Consider the following 18,083-nt stretch of genomic DNA (forward strand, 5'->3'; position numbering starts at 1 on the left):
ATGGAGGGCGTATCTACGCGGGAACCGGCGCTCTTGGCGCCAGAATCCCCTGCGCCGGTGCCCCCCCCTCCGCCGTCATCGCCGCAGAGCCTTCTTCTCTCCCCGGCACTGAGCATCGACGAGGCGTCTCTTCGTCTGCAGGAAGCCACAGGCGCTGAGGTCAGCCGGGCGGCGGCGGGCGACGGCAGCGTGGCTGCCTCCGAGTCCCCCGAAGACGCCACGGCGGGCACAGGAGCCGCAGCGACTGGTTCGAGCACCATGCCCAATTCGGCTTCCCTTGCGGCGCCACTCATGTGTCGCTTCTCCCGCACGCTTGTGCTCGACACTGGAGCTTTCTTGCGGCTTAAGCGGCTCGATCAGTTCGGCCGTCGATTCGTCGTCCCCCCGAGTGTGCTGGAAGAAATCCGCGACGCCCGCGCCCGAGCGCATCTCTCCGGCGTGACGCTGCTGCACCCAGACGCAGAGCTTCCCTCGGTGGCGACAGCGAGTGAGGCAGACAAACGGTGGGCGCGCAAGTTCGCGCAGATGACCGGAGATCTGGGCAGCCTCAGCGACACAGATCTCGACGTCATCGCCCTAACGTACATGCTTCAGAGGCAGACGGGCAGAGTGGAGAAGCTGCGCACAAAGCCGCTGGACACCGTCGTCGTCAAAGAGGAGGAGACACACAAGAAGTGGGACGAGCAGGACTGGGGCAAGGACGAAGGCTGGATCGGTGAGGACCCCGAAGAGGAAGCCGAAGAAGAAGAAGACGTAGAAGAGGGGGCGGAAGAAGCGGAAGAAGACACCCAAGAGACGGACGAAGCAAATGACAAACGAGAGTTTGGTCCTTGCGCGCCCGGCGCAGCAGAGCTGCCAACGGCTGCTGCAGGGATCTCGTCGTCGCCTTCTGCAGGTGCGGAAACGTCGCCCTGTTCTTCGGATGCGCCGCTTGAGGCTCGAGCCTGCGGCATCCACGAAAGCAGAGAAATTGTCGATGTCGCCGCCGACGAGGACGACGGTGAGGGGACCTGGGTCACGCCAGAGAACTTCCAAAGAGTCAGACGGGGCATTGAAGGCATCTGCTCAAGCGCCACAGAAGAAGAAGCTCTCGTCGCCTGCATGACAACCGATTACTCAGTCCAGAACGTCCTCCTGCACATGGGGCTGCAAGTCGTCACGATCGACGGCCTCGCGATCCGCTCGGTGAAGACCTGGGCTCTCATTTGCAGGTACGGCCCCGCCTTAGTGCTTTTCTGGCGCGGCGTGCGCCCATGTTCAGCTTCAGATTCAAGAATTCACTTTTTTCGTCGCGTGGTCTAGAGCCCATCCGTCGTGCTCGGGTGGAGCTCTGGTTGGCAACTGGTAGTCACGTCCTTCTCCGTATTCGCCCTCTTCTGCCTTTTTTTTTCGTAAAGGGCATGTGCGGCGGCGGCTTGTGCTGTCGACGACGCTGTGGGAATGCCGTCGGCTGCGTGAGTTGTGTGCGTGTAGCCGAAGGGATCTTCGCCTCTTTCTGCAGCTAGCGCGCTTCGCTTGGGGGCCTCGGCGCGATCTCTGTCCCTCCATTATTCGCCCTCGATGGGGTTCGTCCTGCTTCCGTGTGGGGAACCGTATGTGTGTGGTGCCTCTCGCTGCGCGCCTGCGCCTGCACCTGTCTCTGTCTCGCGGTGGACTGTGGCGGGTTGCGGTCTCCACTGTGCGCGAGTGGTGCCCGCAGAGCCTGCCACTTCGTCAGCCGAGAAGTCACGCGCCTCTTCTGCCCCAAGTGTGGCCAGCACGCAGTAGACCGCGTCCCGGTCACTCTGAGCGAGGACGGACTCGTCGTGCACGACAACCGGAAAAAAAAGTCGACGCGAGGCAACGTCCACTCCCTTCCGAAGCCCAGAGGCGGGCGACATGAGGTAGGAGCCAGCGGCCCAGCGAAGCTGTGGCTGGGGCGCGCTGCTTGGCCTGCCGAGTGCTCGATTGGTGTGGCGGGGGACGTGAGGGGGGGCTGGGGGGGGGGGCTGAGGGAGGGGGGGGCTGGGGAGGGGGGGCTGGGGAGGGGGGGCTGAGGGTGGGGGGGCTGGGGAGGGGGGGCTGCATCTGTCCTCTATGAGAGTCGAGATGTTGCTCGAGGGTTACAGTCCACTGCACTGGGCCTGCGAACCCGTATTACGGGCCGACGGCGTCTGAAGAGTCACATCGGTTTGGCGACTTCCGTCTGGTTCCTGTGCGCAGAAACAGCTGATTCTGGCTGAAGATCAACTCATGATGGGAGGGCGAGACCGGCTACTGCGTCACCAGCAACGGTTGTGGGAGACGGAGAAGGCTGCACATAATCCGTTCAGTGAGGTACGTGGGTTGCCTTGTAGCGCGGCTCTGTTTCCCGACAGTATTCACTGCAGCTGCACTTGGTGTGGCTAGCGATCGAGGATGTTGCAAGAGGTCTGGAGTCTCTGCTGCGGCCGACGGTGGAGGCCAGCGTGAGTATTTTTCTGCGCACTCTTCGGCGGTCAGCCGCGCCAGTCTACACAGCGCTCTCGAAGGACAGGTGTTACGCTTGCTGGCTGCTGCATCGCCCCCGTGCTTCTACGAGGTCAGCACACAGCGCACAACCACTGTGGCAGCGGTAACCGGGTTGCGTGGAAGTCGTGTCCGGCGTGAGAAGATGAATCCTCATTCATCACCGGATGCGTCGGTCATGTTCTGGTTTGAGTTCGCAGGATTTTGCGTTCGACGCAGCGTCTGCATGGCACATGCGCGCTCGAACTCGAACAGGGAAATTAGCAGCGGGGGCTCATGCCCCGCGTGTGGTGGTTGGGCTGGGCCCCGGCAACCCGAACAGCAACAGATGGGTCAAAAGACACTCGCGAGCTAAGGGGAAATGAGTTCTTCTAGTGAAGTCATGTGTGGAGTGCAGATTCATCACGTGTCAAAGGTAATCCGGTAGCCTTCCTGCGTTCCCCTCCGGAGAGTCTCCAAGGTGGGGGGGGGGGGGGGGGCGGCGGGGGCGTGTGGTAACCCGGGGTAGGCAAATAGAGTGCCTCTTTGTTCTTGTGCGTGTAGCTGCTCCGTCGTGACAGAGGCAGATTTCCAGACGCACTCGGCCTGTTTTGATCCCGTGGTTTAATCGTTCTGGTGTCCACCAGGCAAAACCAACTTCCGTCCTCGAAGGGGCAGCTATGGAATATCACCACTCTGAAGAGTTAACCAGGCACATTACGAGCCTTACGCTTAGGGATGTGTGTATCGCGGACAGCTCCGCAGTGGAGTTCGCCAGCGTGCCAGGCGGGCGCGGGACCCGGAAACATTTCGCCACCGGTAGCGATCCGCTGTCACTCACACAACTATTTGAACAGGAACTTCGTTTCCTGGGTGAAGTTTTTGTAGCTCCCATACGCAGCTTGTATATGCAAAAGCCATAGGAGCAGAGACGCGATGAGAGAAAAAGCTGCGCTCGTAAATACGGGCAGATATGTTTACCACAGTCACTGTGCAACTCCTCAAAAGAGTTGTTTCCCGTGCGCCAGGCAAGCAGCTCCCCGGCCGATCTCCAGCAGCTGCGGAGACACCGAAGGAAGCGTTCTCTGCCACAGGTAGGCCCACAGGCCCGAGCGGCACGAGCACCGCGGCGAGCGAGGCGCAGTTTTGCTTCGGGCGTCAGACATCGTCGTCTGAGCTCGCGGGATCTCGAAAGCCACGTGACACATTCGCGCATCAGCCGCTGAGAGTGAAGGTGGATACATCGCAACGAGTGACAGAGCAGCGTGCTCAAGCATCAGCCAGCCTTATCTCCGTCAATACCGAGAGCCGCAGTACCGGTTCTCCAGACCGATCTAAAACGGCGGGTTACGTTCCAAGGTTTACTAAACAGCGAGTCCGGCTTGCGCTTGCCTCGACGAAACATTCGGTTCAAGGGCGATACCCCTGTATGCACAAGTTTGCAGGCCGTTAAGGAGGGGATCACAAAAGACGTTTGCGTGGAGGACCTTCCGTTCCATTCAGGCTTCCCGTCAACCGACCGGTGCATGGCACGTACGCACGTTCCTTTCTGTTTTTCGGTCAAGTGCCGCATCCCTCGCGCTCCGCTCTGGGCGTCGGTCTGATTCACTCGATTGCTACGCACTGTATACACGATGTACGGGAGAAGCATCCTCAGTTTGCGGGACGCCACAACGAAGCAGCTTTGGCTCATGAGTGCGTCCATACAGCACAGGCATTTTTGAATGGTTTTGATAGCGATGACCTAAACCCATTTCGCACCCCACCGCGAGAGTTCATATAGGCTTGCCGCGTCCGGACAGGCGGTTATGCGGCCAGCCTCATTTTGACAACGCCAGCAGTTTCTCCCGACGCACACGAAGGTTTGGACTATGCCAGAGTTGATCCGGAAAGCAGCTCCACGAAGACGAACTCTCCACGCTTCGATGCCGAGAATGAACACAAGCTTCAGATTCGCCACCGGAGCGTGCCACTTTGATAGAGCATATGCCGTCTGGCTCGCGGAACGGGGCACGGAAAATGCCTGTGTCAACCGGGCGTTTCTGGACAACAAACATAGTTAAAATGTACCGGGCACGTCAATGCTACCACTTTCGATGTTTCTGGTCAGCGCAGTGCGCTTGCCTCATGCAAGAGCGTGCTGCTTGGTATATTCCCAAATGACCATAGCGCCTGTAACGTGCACATTCAGCGAACGAATGAGACCCAATTGAGGGATCTCGATGCATGCGTCCATAAGGACTAGAAGCGCAGCAGGCAATCCTTCCTTTTCAGCCCCCAACACGAGAGCTGTTTTGCGGTCGAACGTGAAGGCCTCTAGCATCTCCGACGAGCCGGTTTGCTCAACGCCGACGACGGTGTAGCCCTGCGCCTTCAACTCCATCAGATAAGTCGCAACCTCATCAGCGGAAACCTGCAACAGTGGATGCACAAGTGAAAAACACCAGACGCAGAGCGCGTGTGAACTAGGGGGCCAGTTCCCAGTCGTCACGCGACTCGACCTTACACGTCCCTTCACAACAGCCAGGCGAACAAATACATACAGTACGCAGAAAACTCCATCGGTCGGCATACGCGAGTAATGCGCCTCAGACGTCTGGGTAAACACACATAGAGATGTATTCAGATAACAGCGGCCGAAATAGCAAAACATTCCTCAGCCCGAATAGAACACGTTTCCCAGCCCAAGAGATGTTGTCGGACATGACCCATTACACACACACATACACATGCGTTAGCATTCTCATCATTCTGCTGGGCATCAGACGCTCTAAATATCCTAGTGTGCTCAGTTCCTCGCCGGGGACGCCGTCGATGATCCCAGTACATCTAAAAGAGCGCCGCTGATGCCCATTAGGTCGGGTGGCTTCTCGAAGTCCTCGCCGCACTTTCGCCCCCTGGTCAGGTGAAATTACCTGTTCGATAGGGAGCCATCGATGAGCAGAAACGCCAATCGTATTGAACTGTGGGTCATTGAGGATGTCTAAATTGTGAATGATGAGTTTCCTGTACAGCCAAAACAAACGCATACCAAAGAGAGAACTGGATCATTCCCGTCGGGCGGAATTGCGAAGGCCATAGAACCCGACTCTCGGTGTGGCTGCGAATCAGTCCACGTCTTACTTGGCGTCGAAAACCTCGCATGTGCGTGCAAGCCCAGCTAGATTCGGGACTTTGTTAACGAGGGAGGCAACAACAACGAGTTCGCCTCGCTGTCGCAGTTCGCGCTCAAGGGCCTCGCCCTCTCCCCCAACGTAGAGCCACGGCGACACAAGGTCCGCACGTGCGGTCTGGGCGCAAGAGGCAGAAAGCAGGAGCAGGCAAAACGCATTTCGTAAACAGGTTGCGTGCGAGCTTTCCTCAGCAGCTGGGTGAAGATGCACGCTGCCAGAAGCGGGACAGGGAGGATACCAACAGAAATGGACAGGCGGAAGAACAGACGAGAAAGCGAAATGACTAGCTCCTTCACTTGCAAGCAACGAGTTCGTCCCGCGGCTGCATAGCGCCCGCCGCTGGCGGGTGTCGCATGGCGGGGGGCGCCCTTTGAGGTGTCAGTGTGCAGGTACCAGAAGGCAAGAAGCGTTCTGGTGTGCGCCAAGCCGGTGGCGTGTGGGATCCCGCTGGAGCGGCATTCCTGAGCCGGAGACGTTTCCTGCTGCCAGCACCTCTCAATATTAACCTCCACGTAGCCCGCGGACAGTGCGTACAGTGCGTCGCGCACATGCCCAGGAGCCCTACCTCGTCTTCCTTCGATCGCTGGTTTTGCTGAGGGACGAATTTGCGTTGACACACGAGATCTTGCTTCTCGCCCGCTGCCCGTTTTTCGCCGTCTGCGTCTCGCTCATCGCGCGCCGCGTTCGCCTCTTTGCTGGTGTTTCTATCGAGTTCGTTTGGCGCCGACGTGGGAGGCGCAGCTCCCTTTGCTTCGCCCTCGCCCTTGTCTCCTGGACTCGTCGCCCGGGCTGCGAGAGACGCTACGACGTTGTCCATCGTCTCCTCGCCCTCCTGGCCCTTGCCATGCCAGGCGACGCCCATTTCCTCCTTGATGGCGTCCTTCAGGGCGACCGCGAGAGCCCACGACGGCCGCAGATCGAAGTCCGCCAAGACAGTCCGCGCCACAGCCTCCACACCGAGCGCCCCGTCGCCTTCGCCTAGAGCCGCAGAGCCCAACGCAGACGAGGACGACGGAGGGGGCGGGACTGCAATCCCTGCCAGTGCAGATGCTGTAGCTGAATTCCATATGCAGACACGCCCGCACGCGGAAATCTGATTGAGCGACAGGCACCAGGCGACTCTGTAGTGCGTTGGCGGGAGGCGCGAACGGGAACGCAGCGCGCACGCGACTGTGGTAAGAGCACGAGAGACCTCCGCCGAAGCTGTTTTAGAGTCTAGGGCTCAAACGAGAGCAACACGCGAGCTCTCTCGCCAAAGCACGAGGCGAGCGGCCGAGCATCGGCGGCAGCAGGCACCGTGTGAGTAGGAAACGCTACTTCCACACAGCTTCCTCATTCGACTTACCTTTGTTCGCGGCGTCATAGAGCACATCGGAGGTTCCCTCGGGGCCCACTGTCAAGAGACTGTCGAGCGAGCCAAGCACGTGCGGCTGCCACAGAGGAAAAACTTCTGAGCACTTTGCGCGCATTTTACGACACTCCTTCGACTCCTCCAGTTGCCGGTACAGTCCGTGAAGAACGGCCGCCCCCAAGGACCCGCCTGACGTTTTATCAAAGGGAGACGATTCGGTTGGCGCGGCCGCGGCTCCCACCTGATCCCGGAGATTCCGCTGCTCTTCCGAGGCCCCCATGGCGAGCGGAGTTTGATGGTCCTTTCGGGATTTATTTAGGTATTCGTAGACAACATATTGAGCGACGCCTCTGGGGTACGCGGCGTTGGACGTCAGGTACGGCGCAACAGCCGCGAAGAGGGTATGCTTGACGTGTTCTCGGTCGCCATTCGGCATTGTGGCGAGGGACTTAGACTCTCCGCCCACTCGCTCCGCATCTGCTTCGTGGAGCAGAAAAAAGCCCGCGATGGTGAGCGCTCCGATGAGCGTCTGCGTAGGCGAGTCGAAGTTAAGGAGAATCGCAGCGAGCGGCGTGCAGCTCTGTGTGGGGAACATCAGGAGGACTTGAACTGCCATGATGTCAATGTAGTGGCGCACGTCTGCAAGCTGAGGCATCGTGACAGCTTTCCAGATCTGAGTGTGGAGTGTGTCAAGGACGGGAGCCGGCGCACACCGGAAGAACGGCGCAAAGGACGCGAGCGCTTGCCAGCCACGCAAGAGAATTCGGTGGTGACAGGAGTTCGGCATGGGCAGGTAATTGCCTGGATTCCTTCCAAGTTTCCTCTCCTCTCCATCACGTCCCACGGCACCGCCGTCGTCGCCATCCTCTGCCGCCTCTCGCGACCCGCCGGAGTGAGACGGAGCTCGAGTGACGATGTCGAGAAGGCGCGAAGAAACTCTGAAGAGCAGGTCGCGCGCGAAGGCTTTGAAGGAAAGCGAGGCAGCCAGGGACACGACGAGGCTCGCTTCGGGGCCTTCCTGGGGTTCAGACGAAGAGGCCATTTCCCCTGCCTTCTCCGTCGCAGGTGTGCAGCTTGCGCGTCCGAGGAGGTGGAAGAAAGAGAGCGCCAAAAGTCGCACGAAAGCTGGAGTTTGACGCAGCGTGGCAAGACGCGCCGGCAAGAACAGCGGCTTGCAGGAGGACGCTCGCTGGTCTGCGGCTCGACACAGCGGCGAGGAAGCGACAAAGAAGGCGGCAGGATCTGAGCACGTCAGCACTGAGAGAGGCGAAGACGGCGTTCGCCAGAGAGACGCTTCTTCCTGGTCGTCTTGGGCGAGCCACGGAGCGGACGCGCCGAAGGGGTCGACTGTCGTCGCCGACGCGCCATCGAGCAAAATGAATTCGCGGTGCAGAAGAACTTCAGCCAGCAGCCGGATGTACGCGTCGCTCAGCTGGAAGAATCGGGGGCCCGAAGAGGCGGCGGGCGAGGCAGGCGGCGACGAGGCAGGCGGCGACGAGGCAGAGATGCGTCTGCGGCCGGCGTCTCCCTCTCCGCTCTCGAGGCCTGCCGTCGCCCCGTGGACGCCCAAGACGGCTAACGACGACAGGAGAGGCACTGCACGCACACGGCGAGAGAAGAGAAGAGGCGCGCGAGTCGCAGGGCGTGCCAAGTCCTGCCCTGGTGCAGAGCGGATAAGCGAACGAACGCACCACCGGCGGGCAAACGCCGGCGAGCCAGCAGACAGGAAATCAAACCACGTTTAAGGTTCAGAGTCACACGCCTGGGAGCACTTGCGGCGACATCCGACGCCGGAGAACGACACAGACGGCAGTGGAGTCGACCCCGCGGGTACACGCGACGGCGGACGCGCGGCGCCGTCTGGCCCGAGAAGCAGCCACAGGCCGCCCGCCGCACCAACTACAGACTTCGGAGAGAGTGCGTGGAGGGCTATGCAGCGACGCAGGGAGCCGCACTGCGGAGCCGAAGAAAACGGCAAAGACACAGGGCTATACGAATCGACGCAGGAGCGTTCAACACAGACGCCGCAGAACGCACAGGGCGCATCTGCGGGCTTTTGCGCCTCTCTCTTCTCGTCGCATCTTACCGACAGCAGCCCGGGAGACAGCCAGCGTGTTTTTGCCGAGGCCCAGGAGCGCCTTGGCGAAGTTGAGCACGAAGGCGCCCTTCTGGTCATGCGGTCCACTCTGCGCCTCTGCATCGTCGTCTTGCGGGTCGCTTCCGCCGTGGTCGTTGCGCCGACTCCGTTCCTCCCTCCTCAGGCAGCGGCTCTCAGTGGCTAACATCAGAGGCGAAAGGACGGCGAGGCAAGCTTCGCGCACCGCTGAGAGAGGCAGCGCCGTCTCAGTCCGGTCGGAAATGATCCTCTCAGTCTGCGTGGTGAACTCGACAAGCAGCGCCTGAAGCGCCGCGAGTGCGCCCGGCGATGTGCCTTCCGCGCCGAGCGGGCCGTGGTGCGGGAGCAGCAGGAGAGGCAGAGCGAAGCGGCGGATTGCGCGGAAGAGAGACGCCAGTGCAGCAGGCGGACACCCCTCGATCTCGCTCAAGAGTCCCAACGCCACCACGCGAGGCAGCGAGAGCACAGACGCTGAGGGCGAGCGGACCCGCGACGCCGCGAGGCGCGCGAACTCAGAGTCCTGATCAGACGCGCGCTGAATGTGGAGCGCCAGCGCAGAGAGGAGACGCTCAGAGAGCAACTCGAGCTCCGCTGCTGGGCAGACCACCAAGATCTCTTCGCGGGGCAAGCTCGAGGGGGGCAAAGGCAGAGACAGAAGAGACAGAGACGCCGAACCCGAGGGGGAAGCCGAAGGGGGCGAAGAGGAAGGTGCAGCGTCGCTCGCCTGGAAGTGCTCCGCAGCCGCTGGCGCCCTTTGAGCCATCATCTCATGCTGGAGGAAACACCCGACGAGGGAGGAACACGCGAGAGGGGCAGCAGCGTCGGAGGAGACGGCGCGCGAGGCGCGCAGAGTCGCCGAAGACAAAGTATCCAGAAGCGTCGCACGCGCACGGTGGAAGCTGCTGATGACGCCAGGCCACGACGAGAAATCTCCAACTTCCGCGAACGCAAACAAGGACGAAGAAGAGCACGACGCAGAACGCGGGTCGGCCGGAGAGAGAGGCAGCGACGAGACGGGCATGCGAGACGGCGACGACGACAACGTCGTGAGGAGGGAGCCAGAGCCTGGCAAAACGCACAACGATGGCAAACAAAATAACCTATTTTCGACCTTTCAGCCGCTCCTGGCCTCTCCTCCCTCCCCCCCCCTCCCCCGCCCAAGCTACAGATCTGCTGTAAAGCGATTAGGAACCGCCTTGAACGGCTCGCTTCGCCGTCTCGTCCCTCCTTAGCTGCCAGTCTCTGTGGCGTTACCCTACCCTTTCGGTCGCCCTCTCCCGTCTCCAGCAGCGAGGCAAGCGCCGCGTGGCGATGCTGGGTAGCCAGAGGCCGGTTGACCTTGGCTAGGAAGACAAGAAACAAGCGGAGGGACGCCTTCTTCATGCGGTCTTCCATGTCCGCATCCGCAGCTGCCGCCGCATCCGTGCCGCAGGGCGTCGCAGGCGCCAAAGTGTCCGCAGTGGGAGGAAGCAGGTGCGACACGGAAGCAGCGAGCAAGCAGAGCGCCGCAGAAACTAGGATTAGGTCACCTGGACAGACATACATCAACCCAGGCAAGGAACTCGAAACGAGGTGCTCACGGTACAGTCCGCGTCGACCGTCCCGCCAACCCTAAACCTGACGAGGGTGAAAACAGCGAGACGAACAAGCCGCCTCTCGGCGCTGCGGCTTTGTTAGATGTTTGTTTCTGTACAGGTCTCGTGGCCTGGTCAGGCGTCCCTCCACGGGCAGGCCCCGTGTGCATCCCGACTCTCTCGGCGCGACGCGGGCTCTGTTGCTTTCTACAATTCTGGGACAGGCCGCCTCAAAGGCGGTTTCTTGGTCGGTTTTACGCCGCTGCGCGCTCTCCCCTGTTGACTGCGGACGCCGCCACGTCGCGGTCTGTCTCCCCCCGTTCTCCTCGGAACTCGCACTCACGAGGAGACTTCTGAGACGCCGCGTCCACGCCCAGGGCCTGGATGATGTCTTCGCAGCGCGACGTCACCGTATCGATGCAGCGTAGTTGCAGGCCCGCAGACGCCAACAGCGAAAGCGAGGCGACGGCCGAGACGTACACCGGCAAGTTCAAGCAGAGGGCATTGGTGCTGACAAAGCAAACCCGGCACCACAACAGATAAAACGAAAATGAGGGACGTCTGCGCGAACGGCAGCGAGCGGCTGCGGAGTCGCTAACTCGCGGCAGCTAGGCGCAGGAGTTCCAAGCCAAGCGCTGGGATGAGTGCACTATTCAGAGGATGCCAGCCAAGCCACCAGCAGATCTGCTTATGTGTTCGCGAAAGAATCGCAGCGCAAGTCCTGCCGGAGCGAGACCTCGACGAGCGGATGGAAACGTGAAGAATGAACGAGCGCGAGAAAGCGATCGGGATGCAGTGCCCGCTTGCCCTCGCACGCAAACGTGCGCGACCGCCAACAACAAGCAGCGTGATAGACGAGGAGAAGAAACAAGAAAGCAAAGTAGCCTCCCTACGAAAGCATGCACAACGAGTGTCAAGCGAGAGGCAACTGACAGGGTATTGGGAAGGAGATCCAGGAGAGCGTAATGGCAAAAACGCAGGAGGGTAGAACGGGAAAATCTGAGAAACCATGTGCTGTCATTCTTCGTTCGTTTCTCTTCGCTCTTCCCACCTGAAGGCGCTGGCGCTCCCATCAGATTCGGCTTCCGCGGACGCGTCTGCTTGCATCAAGGCCGTAAGGTGACAGACGATGTACGAGACGACCTCCCCTGCGACAAGCTGAAACGCAGGAGCCAAGAACCCGAAAACCAGAGAACAAAATTACATTGACTCACATGTTTCATGCTGGGTGCCACTTGCAGCTCATGCGAACGAGTGCATAGACAAAGAGGAGCGAGCATCCTCAAGAAGCCTCACAGCCCTAACGCGAGGACGCAAAGAGCGTGGAGAGGGCTGGCGGGACTGCCGCCCGAACTCGGAGGGCCGGGGAGCGATGCAGTACAGACGCCAGCCTGACCACCTCTAGAAAGATGTGTTTCCCTCACTCTCAGCAGAGTCGTAAGCCCTAAACCCTGAGCCTTGAACAGACGTGAGCTCAGGTTTCAGCGCTGAGAAAGCCACTGGATCAGCTGACGCTGTAGGGACTTACTGGGAGCTCGGAGGCGAATGGTGCTGCTGCTGACGCTGTCTCCAGAGACGCGCCGGGCGAGGAAGAAGGAGAGGGAAGGGATGCCGAAGCCCGATAGATGTACTCCGACCGGAGGAAAGCTGACAGCGCAGCGAGCTTCGAGCGAACCGCCAGGGAAGGAAGCGCGGGCCGCGAGTAGACGCGCAGAAGGGCTGGAGAAGAAAAAAGGAGCACGGCGATCTCCTGAAGGCAAAAGCGCATTCATTCCGGACATCTCAACGCGCTGCACGCCTTCACCGTAGCACCTACATGTAAGAATCTACAGAAATCGCGGTCGACTCTCCGCGGTCTGGGGTTCAACATGTCGCAGCAAGTCATCCTTGGTGGGAGTAGGGAAAACTGAGTTCGAGAAAAAAGAGTGAATCGTAGGGCCAGTTCAGTGGCGTGTGCTTCCCTGGCGCACATTCGGCAGCGAACTAACCGAAGCGAACCCTGCAGTCCTTCGCCTGCAGGGCGAAGCACCACGGGGACACCGTGCGTCCAACAGCCTCAAGTCAGAAAAGATTCTTTCTGGGAAACCCGCGACAGCAGGCCGTACGCGTTATGCGTTGCCCTTTGGGAAGCCTTTTCTTGTATCGCATTCTGCCTCGCACGCTGCCTCCGTTTCACCCTCAGCTGATTCGTGATTCATATCCTCCCTGGCGTCCGACGGCCTATATCCCACCCCAGGTTGTGAGCGAGCCGTCGCGAAGTTCAGCAGGCAGCTTACGTGCTGAACGTCGTATCCGCCCGATAGGCCCTTCGCCAGGCCGCACATGCGCAAGCAGCCGACGGCAACTTTTTCGCACAGAATGTCTCTCGGGAAGTCCGCCACACAGCTCGTCTCGCTGCCCGAGCTTTCGCACGCTTCCAGCGCCGCGTCGGTTTCCCCGTCTCCGCGCTCAGGCGCCGGCGCGTCTCGCAGAAGCGCGGCGAAAAGCGCGAGGACCGACGCGCGAAAGGCAGCCGCATCGGGGAAAAAAGTGAGGAGCAGCCTCTGCCCCTCGGAGGTGGGCGTCGGCGAGCGGATCGTGCCCGGGGTCTCGGCGTTCGTCGTACGCGGAGGTGCAGCTGCAGCGGTCGCTGGGCACGGAGCTGTGAGTGCGTCCCCGGCGTCTGCGAAGAGGAGGGCGAGGTCAAGAGGCGAGAGCGCGCTGCGCTGCGCATGCAGTGACAAGAACTGGAGAAGGCGGGAAAAGAGCGAGCTTCGAATGACTGCAGGAATGTGCTCGAACAGCAGCCTCAACAGGGCCACAAAGGCCGGGGCCTGCGCACGCGAAAAGCCACGCCCCAAACGGCAGAGCGCACGCGGCGTCGCCGCCGACGCGGCGCGGCCGCCACCGGAAGAGGCGCTGGACGAGCGCAAAAGCGGCGCGGACGGCGATCCCCATGTGGGAAGACCGTTTAGCGCTTGCAGCCAGATCCGGAATGGCGTGTACGTCATGTTGCATGCACTCATCGCCACGACGAATCCGCCGACGCTCTTCTCCGCAGCCTCGTGGTACGCGCAAGGCGCGAGCCCGCGCAGGAACGTCATCGCGTCCCCCGAAAGAGAAAACGGCGACTCGAGGCACAGGCAGCCCTCTGCGTGAGGCTCCGCCCCCCAAGCCGAGCACTGCGCGCAAGCGGAGGAATTCGAGTCTCTGCCGTGCGGGGCCGAAAGGCGCTGGCTCCTCGCCTCCCCGTTTACGGCGTCTCCCGCGTGTCTTCCCGCAGCTCTGAGTCTCCACGCGTGGATCAGAAACTCAGCGACGAGGCGACTCTGGATGAACTTCTTCACAACCTTCTCGACAATGTGGCTGTCGCTGCTGCGGCTATACAAGTTGCTCGCGGCCAGGTTTGGGAGCAGCGCGTGCAGGAAGAAGTCCCAGCCGATGCAGAGGAGCTCCGGCGGCCGCTCGCCGTCGGCGTCCGTCCCCTGGATCGAGCTCACGGCCTTTCCGCCGCCTCCCTCCGCTGCCGCTGCTGCCCGCGCCGCAAGATTCGTCGCAGAAGTCCACACACTCGAGCTAGAGACAGTGCCTGACCCGAAGTCGCGCCCGGCCGCGTCGTTCCGGCGCTCGGCGTTCTCTGCCTCTTCGCTTGCCCCTCCCGTGCAGCCCACCTCGCCGGTCGCGCTAGGCTTGCCCGCCGCCGACGCCTTCGGGGAGGGCCGCAGGAACTCCCACAAAAGCGGATAGAGGTGAAGGTCCTCGATGCAGGAGGAAAGGAATACAAGCAGAAGCGATCGGGTCAAGAGGGCATTGTCGTGCGATAAGATTCGCTTCAGAACAGTCTCCACCCACAGCGGCTGCAGAATAAGCGGCGAGACGGCAGGAGGTGCCTCGCCGCCCGCGGGTCGGGGTGCGCCCTCCGCGTCAGCTTCCATTTCACGCGCGTCTGTCAAGACCGGACCCGCCGCACCGGACGGGGCGAATGACACACACGAGAGGGCGACGAACGCGCTCGCTTTGTGCCCGATACCCGCCGCCTTTTTCGCCTCTCGAGGCGGTGCGGAGCGTGCGAGGAGACGGCTGAGCGAGACTTTCGCGGCGAGCGCGCAAAGACGCCGCATGTGCTTCCACTGCTGCTTGATCAGGTGCTGAGAAAAGTCCTCCAGCGCCTCAAGCAGCTGCAAGAACGCCTGCCAGCCAACCTCTTGTTCCTCGGCAGACACCCCACAGCTCTTCAGCTCTTGCTCGAACATTGAGAGCCTCGCCTCCTCCCCGTCGGCGCCTGCGCCGCTCGCATCGCAGCTTGACAGGCCTGCAGGCCCCGACTCCCGCGCCTTCGCCCGCTGCCCCCGCTGTGCAGCCTTCTGCCTTTCGCGCAGGGTATGCAGCAGTGGCTGCTGCACGGCCGCCTGGACATGCTCAAGCAGCGCCCGAGCGCGTTTGCGAGAGAGCGGCGCAGAGTCCACGAGGCCAGCGAACAACCACGTCCATCGGGCATCGGCTGAGTCGAGACAGGGGTCACGCGCGCCGACGCCTCTCTGCGCGACGCAGAGCATGTCGTCGCCGAATCGCTTGAGAGAAAACGCCGCGCAGAAGAAAATGTCAGGAAAGCGCAGCGCAAGGTCAAAGGCATCTTCCCTGTCTGCGAGCTGCTCGAGCTTGGATCGGGGAGCCTCGAGACACTTGGCGCTCCCGACCGTGGGCTCTGGAGCCCTGTGCCCCGTCCCGTTCGGACGCGCGGAGACTGTCCTCGAGAAGAGGACAGAACCCGGGGCAGAAACGGCGGTCGTCTGGGAGTTGAGTGAAGGCGCGGAGGCGGCTACGAAGCAGGACGAAGGCGGAAAAACGAGGGTCGGGTGCGCGAGGGCACACTGAGCGTCCGCGGCCTGCTCCTGAGCGGCACCGTCTTCGGGCGCAAGCGACGACAGGAGCCCGCGCTCGGCGGTCGACAGGCAAAAGCTCGTTCGTCCATCAAGAAGAGTCGAAACGAGAGAAAGCATAAACACAGCCGCCTGGCGAGGATTAAGTCCGTGCCGAAGCACGCGCGGGAGGACGCGAGTGAACATGCACTTTCGCTGGGACCGGAAGACGGGTGACGTGACCAGCTCGTGCAGTAGGGGAAGGAGGCGGCGGGACAGACGGCGAATCTCCTGAACCACGAAAACACGGAAAAAACAGCAGCTTCGAGACGCAGAGAGAGTGTCACGAGGGAGGAAGACAGAGCCAACGCGCGCGCCGGGTGGCGCGAATCACGGATGACTCATGAAGTGCCTACAAGGATGACAAAAGAGAATGAGACAGATAGACACACCCCCAGGCCCACAACCGCATGGCTATGTACAGGGCACGGCGTGAAGGAGTACGCGAGCACAGCCACGTCTGCAAACACACAGGTCTGTACGCCGTTGTATATTCATGTGCATTGGCGCATTATGTTAAGCAAATATGAAGGTATAATGTGCAAGAGCTTTACAGAACCATCCACCATTTCATATCTACGCAGTGTAGAACCATGTCGATATTGATCCACATTACGTTCTATCTCTAAATCAGGCGAAGCTGGGAACGCGTCATACGTGAGGACATCTCTGGCTAGACCTAAACGCGTCCGCGATGGAAGCACAAACCTCCACCGCCGGGACGCGACACAGTCGAGAAGTCGCACGGTCTGTTCCATCCCGTATGGTTGTCCGCTTTCCACCCCGTAGCCTCCTATGCGATTTCCGCTAGTCGCGCGCGCGACGACCCCCTACCAGGTGCTCCTTTCTTTCGTTCAGCAGCGCCAGCCACATCTCCAACATAGCGCACGTGCCCTCGCAGGTCAGCGCCTCGTCGAAGCGAATGCCGTGTGCGTCCTCAGCTCGCGTGTCGACTTCGTCCCCCGGCGCCTGACGCCCAGCTTTGTCTGCGTCCGCGCCTCCGCGGGCGGCCTCTTCTGCGCGCGTGAGGCCGAGGTCGCCGTGCTGAAACTCTTCGGCGTCGAGAATCCGTTCCCGCGTGCACAGGAGCTCGCTCATCACCCACTCCGAGCCCGCGGATAGCGCGCAGGCGCAAGGCGTGAAGAGCAGGCCAAAGTCGGCTTCCGCTGCATCCTGTTCCCCGGCAGACAAACGCTCCCGACCTCCGCCTGTCTCTGAGTCTCCCCGGCCGCGGAGGCGGCGGCAGGGCTCGCACGCCGCGCTCGACGCGGGCGGCTGAGGCGCAGAAGCCTCGAAAAGAACCCGGCTGGCGAGTCTCGCCAGCGTCGCTTTGTCTTGGGGCGGTCCCTGCAGTACCCACGAGAGAGCGAGTTGCGGATTCGCCTCTTTTCCGCGCTTCTTGTTGAGGCGTCCCTTGGGCGCGGCAGAGGCCTCGGCGTCGTTCGCGCTCGCGGCATCCTTGTTGTGCTTCGCACTTTCTCGCTCCCTTCTGCGCGCCTTCTTCTCGCCCTTTCCTTCGCGCTTGGAAGACGCGGAAACCGAAGAGGACGCGAGAAGCAGAAGCAGCCGAAAAGGTCGCAGCACACCCTGCAGCGCGCGCGGCGCGCGGGCGGAGGAAGCAGCCGCCGAAGGTGGGAAGATGAGAGCTTGACGCTGCTCGTTGGAGCACGCGTGAAGAAGGAGAAGGAAGGCCTCCAGGAGCAGACGAACGACGGGGAGCGACAGAGGCGAGTCGGCTAAGGAGGAAGCAGACGAGCCGAAGAAGGCCGTGGCGCCGTGCGCAGCGTGGGGCAAGGCGTCTTCTCGCTCGGCCGCACGCTCTGCGTCACTCGCGCCGCAATTTCGGTGGGCGTCCTGCGCTCGCGAGTAACCGGGGGCGGAAGGTGAAGAGAGGCAGCTGTTTTGCGAGGCTGCCGAGAGAAAAGACGCTGAGAAGGGAACGGGTCTGGCGCTTGCGCCGCTCTCCTGAAGCTTTGCAAGGCGCCACTGGAAGAGCGCATTCGGCAGCAAGAGAGAAGAAATCTCGCGCAGCAGCGCTTCGCGGCTGTGGGCGCCCTGCGCGGAGACTGCGTCAGACCGGCTGTCAGGCGCACATGGTGGCGAAGAAGGCGAAGTCAGTAGCTGGGCAACGAATGACGAAAGCAGAGGATGCGCTGCCGAGGGCGTCACAGGCAAGCGCGAGAGGTCGCAGCAGAAACGAACCAGGGAAACAAGGACCGGAGAGAACGGCGATCCGGCTGCCACAGGGGGAGAGTTGGAGGCAGAAGAAGAGGACGGCGGAGGAGACGGAAGCGGAAACATCTTGAAGAGAGCAGGCGGCGGCTGGGGATGTGGAGACAGAGTGCCGGGGGTCGGCGGCATCAAAGTGCCGGGCGTCGGCGGCATCAAAGTGCCGGGCGTCGGCGGCATCAAAGTGCCGGGCGTCGGCGGCATCAAAGTGCCGGGCGTCGGCGGCATCAAAGTGCCGGGCGTCGGCGGCATCAAAATGCCGGGCGTCGGCGGCAT

At 61.5% G+C, this 18,083-nt stretch overlaps 2 protein-coding genes across 2 annotated transcripts; one reads left to right on the plus strand and one right to left on the minus strand.

The window, feature by feature from the left end:
• BESB_039430 (Nin one binding (NOB1) Zn-ribbon family protein) lies at nucleotides 1-2,852 on the plus strand (the record flags this gene model as incomplete). Its single annotated transcript, XM_029362529.1, has 4 exons — nucleotides 1-1,211; nucleotides 1,700-1,883; nucleotides 2,203-2,316; nucleotides 2,688-2,852. 4 exons carry the CDS (start codon nucleotides 1-3, stop codon nucleotides 2,850-2,852), a joined length of 1,674 nt encoding a protein of 557 aa, XP_029221494.1.
• Nucleotides 2,853-4,591: 1,739 nt separating this feature from the next.
• Nucleotides 4,592-18,083, minus strand: BESB_039440 (uncharacterized protein; the record flags this gene model as incomplete). Its single annotated transcript, XM_029362530.1, has 12 exons — nucleotides 4,592-4,879; nucleotides 5,382-5,472; nucleotides 5,590-5,756; nucleotides 6,205-6,695; nucleotides 6,985-8,586; nucleotides 9,077-10,171; nucleotides 10,366-10,635; nucleotides 11,024-11,190; nucleotides 11,732-11,838; nucleotides 12,209-12,430; nucleotides 12,957-15,809; nucleotides 16,413-18,083. The coding sequence occupies 12 exons, from the start codon at nucleotides 18,081-18,083 to the stop codon at nucleotides 4,592-4,594; spliced, it is 9,024 nt and encodes a 3,007-aa protein (XP_029221495.1).

Source organism: Besnoitia besnoiti, chromosome II, assembly GCF_002563875.1.
Source record: "Besnoitia besnoiti strain Bb-Ger1 chromosome II, whole genome shotgun sequence".
NCBI classification, from domain to species: Eukaryota; Apicomplexa; class Conoidasida; order Eucoccidiorida; family Sarcocystidae; genus Besnoitia; species Besnoitia besnoiti.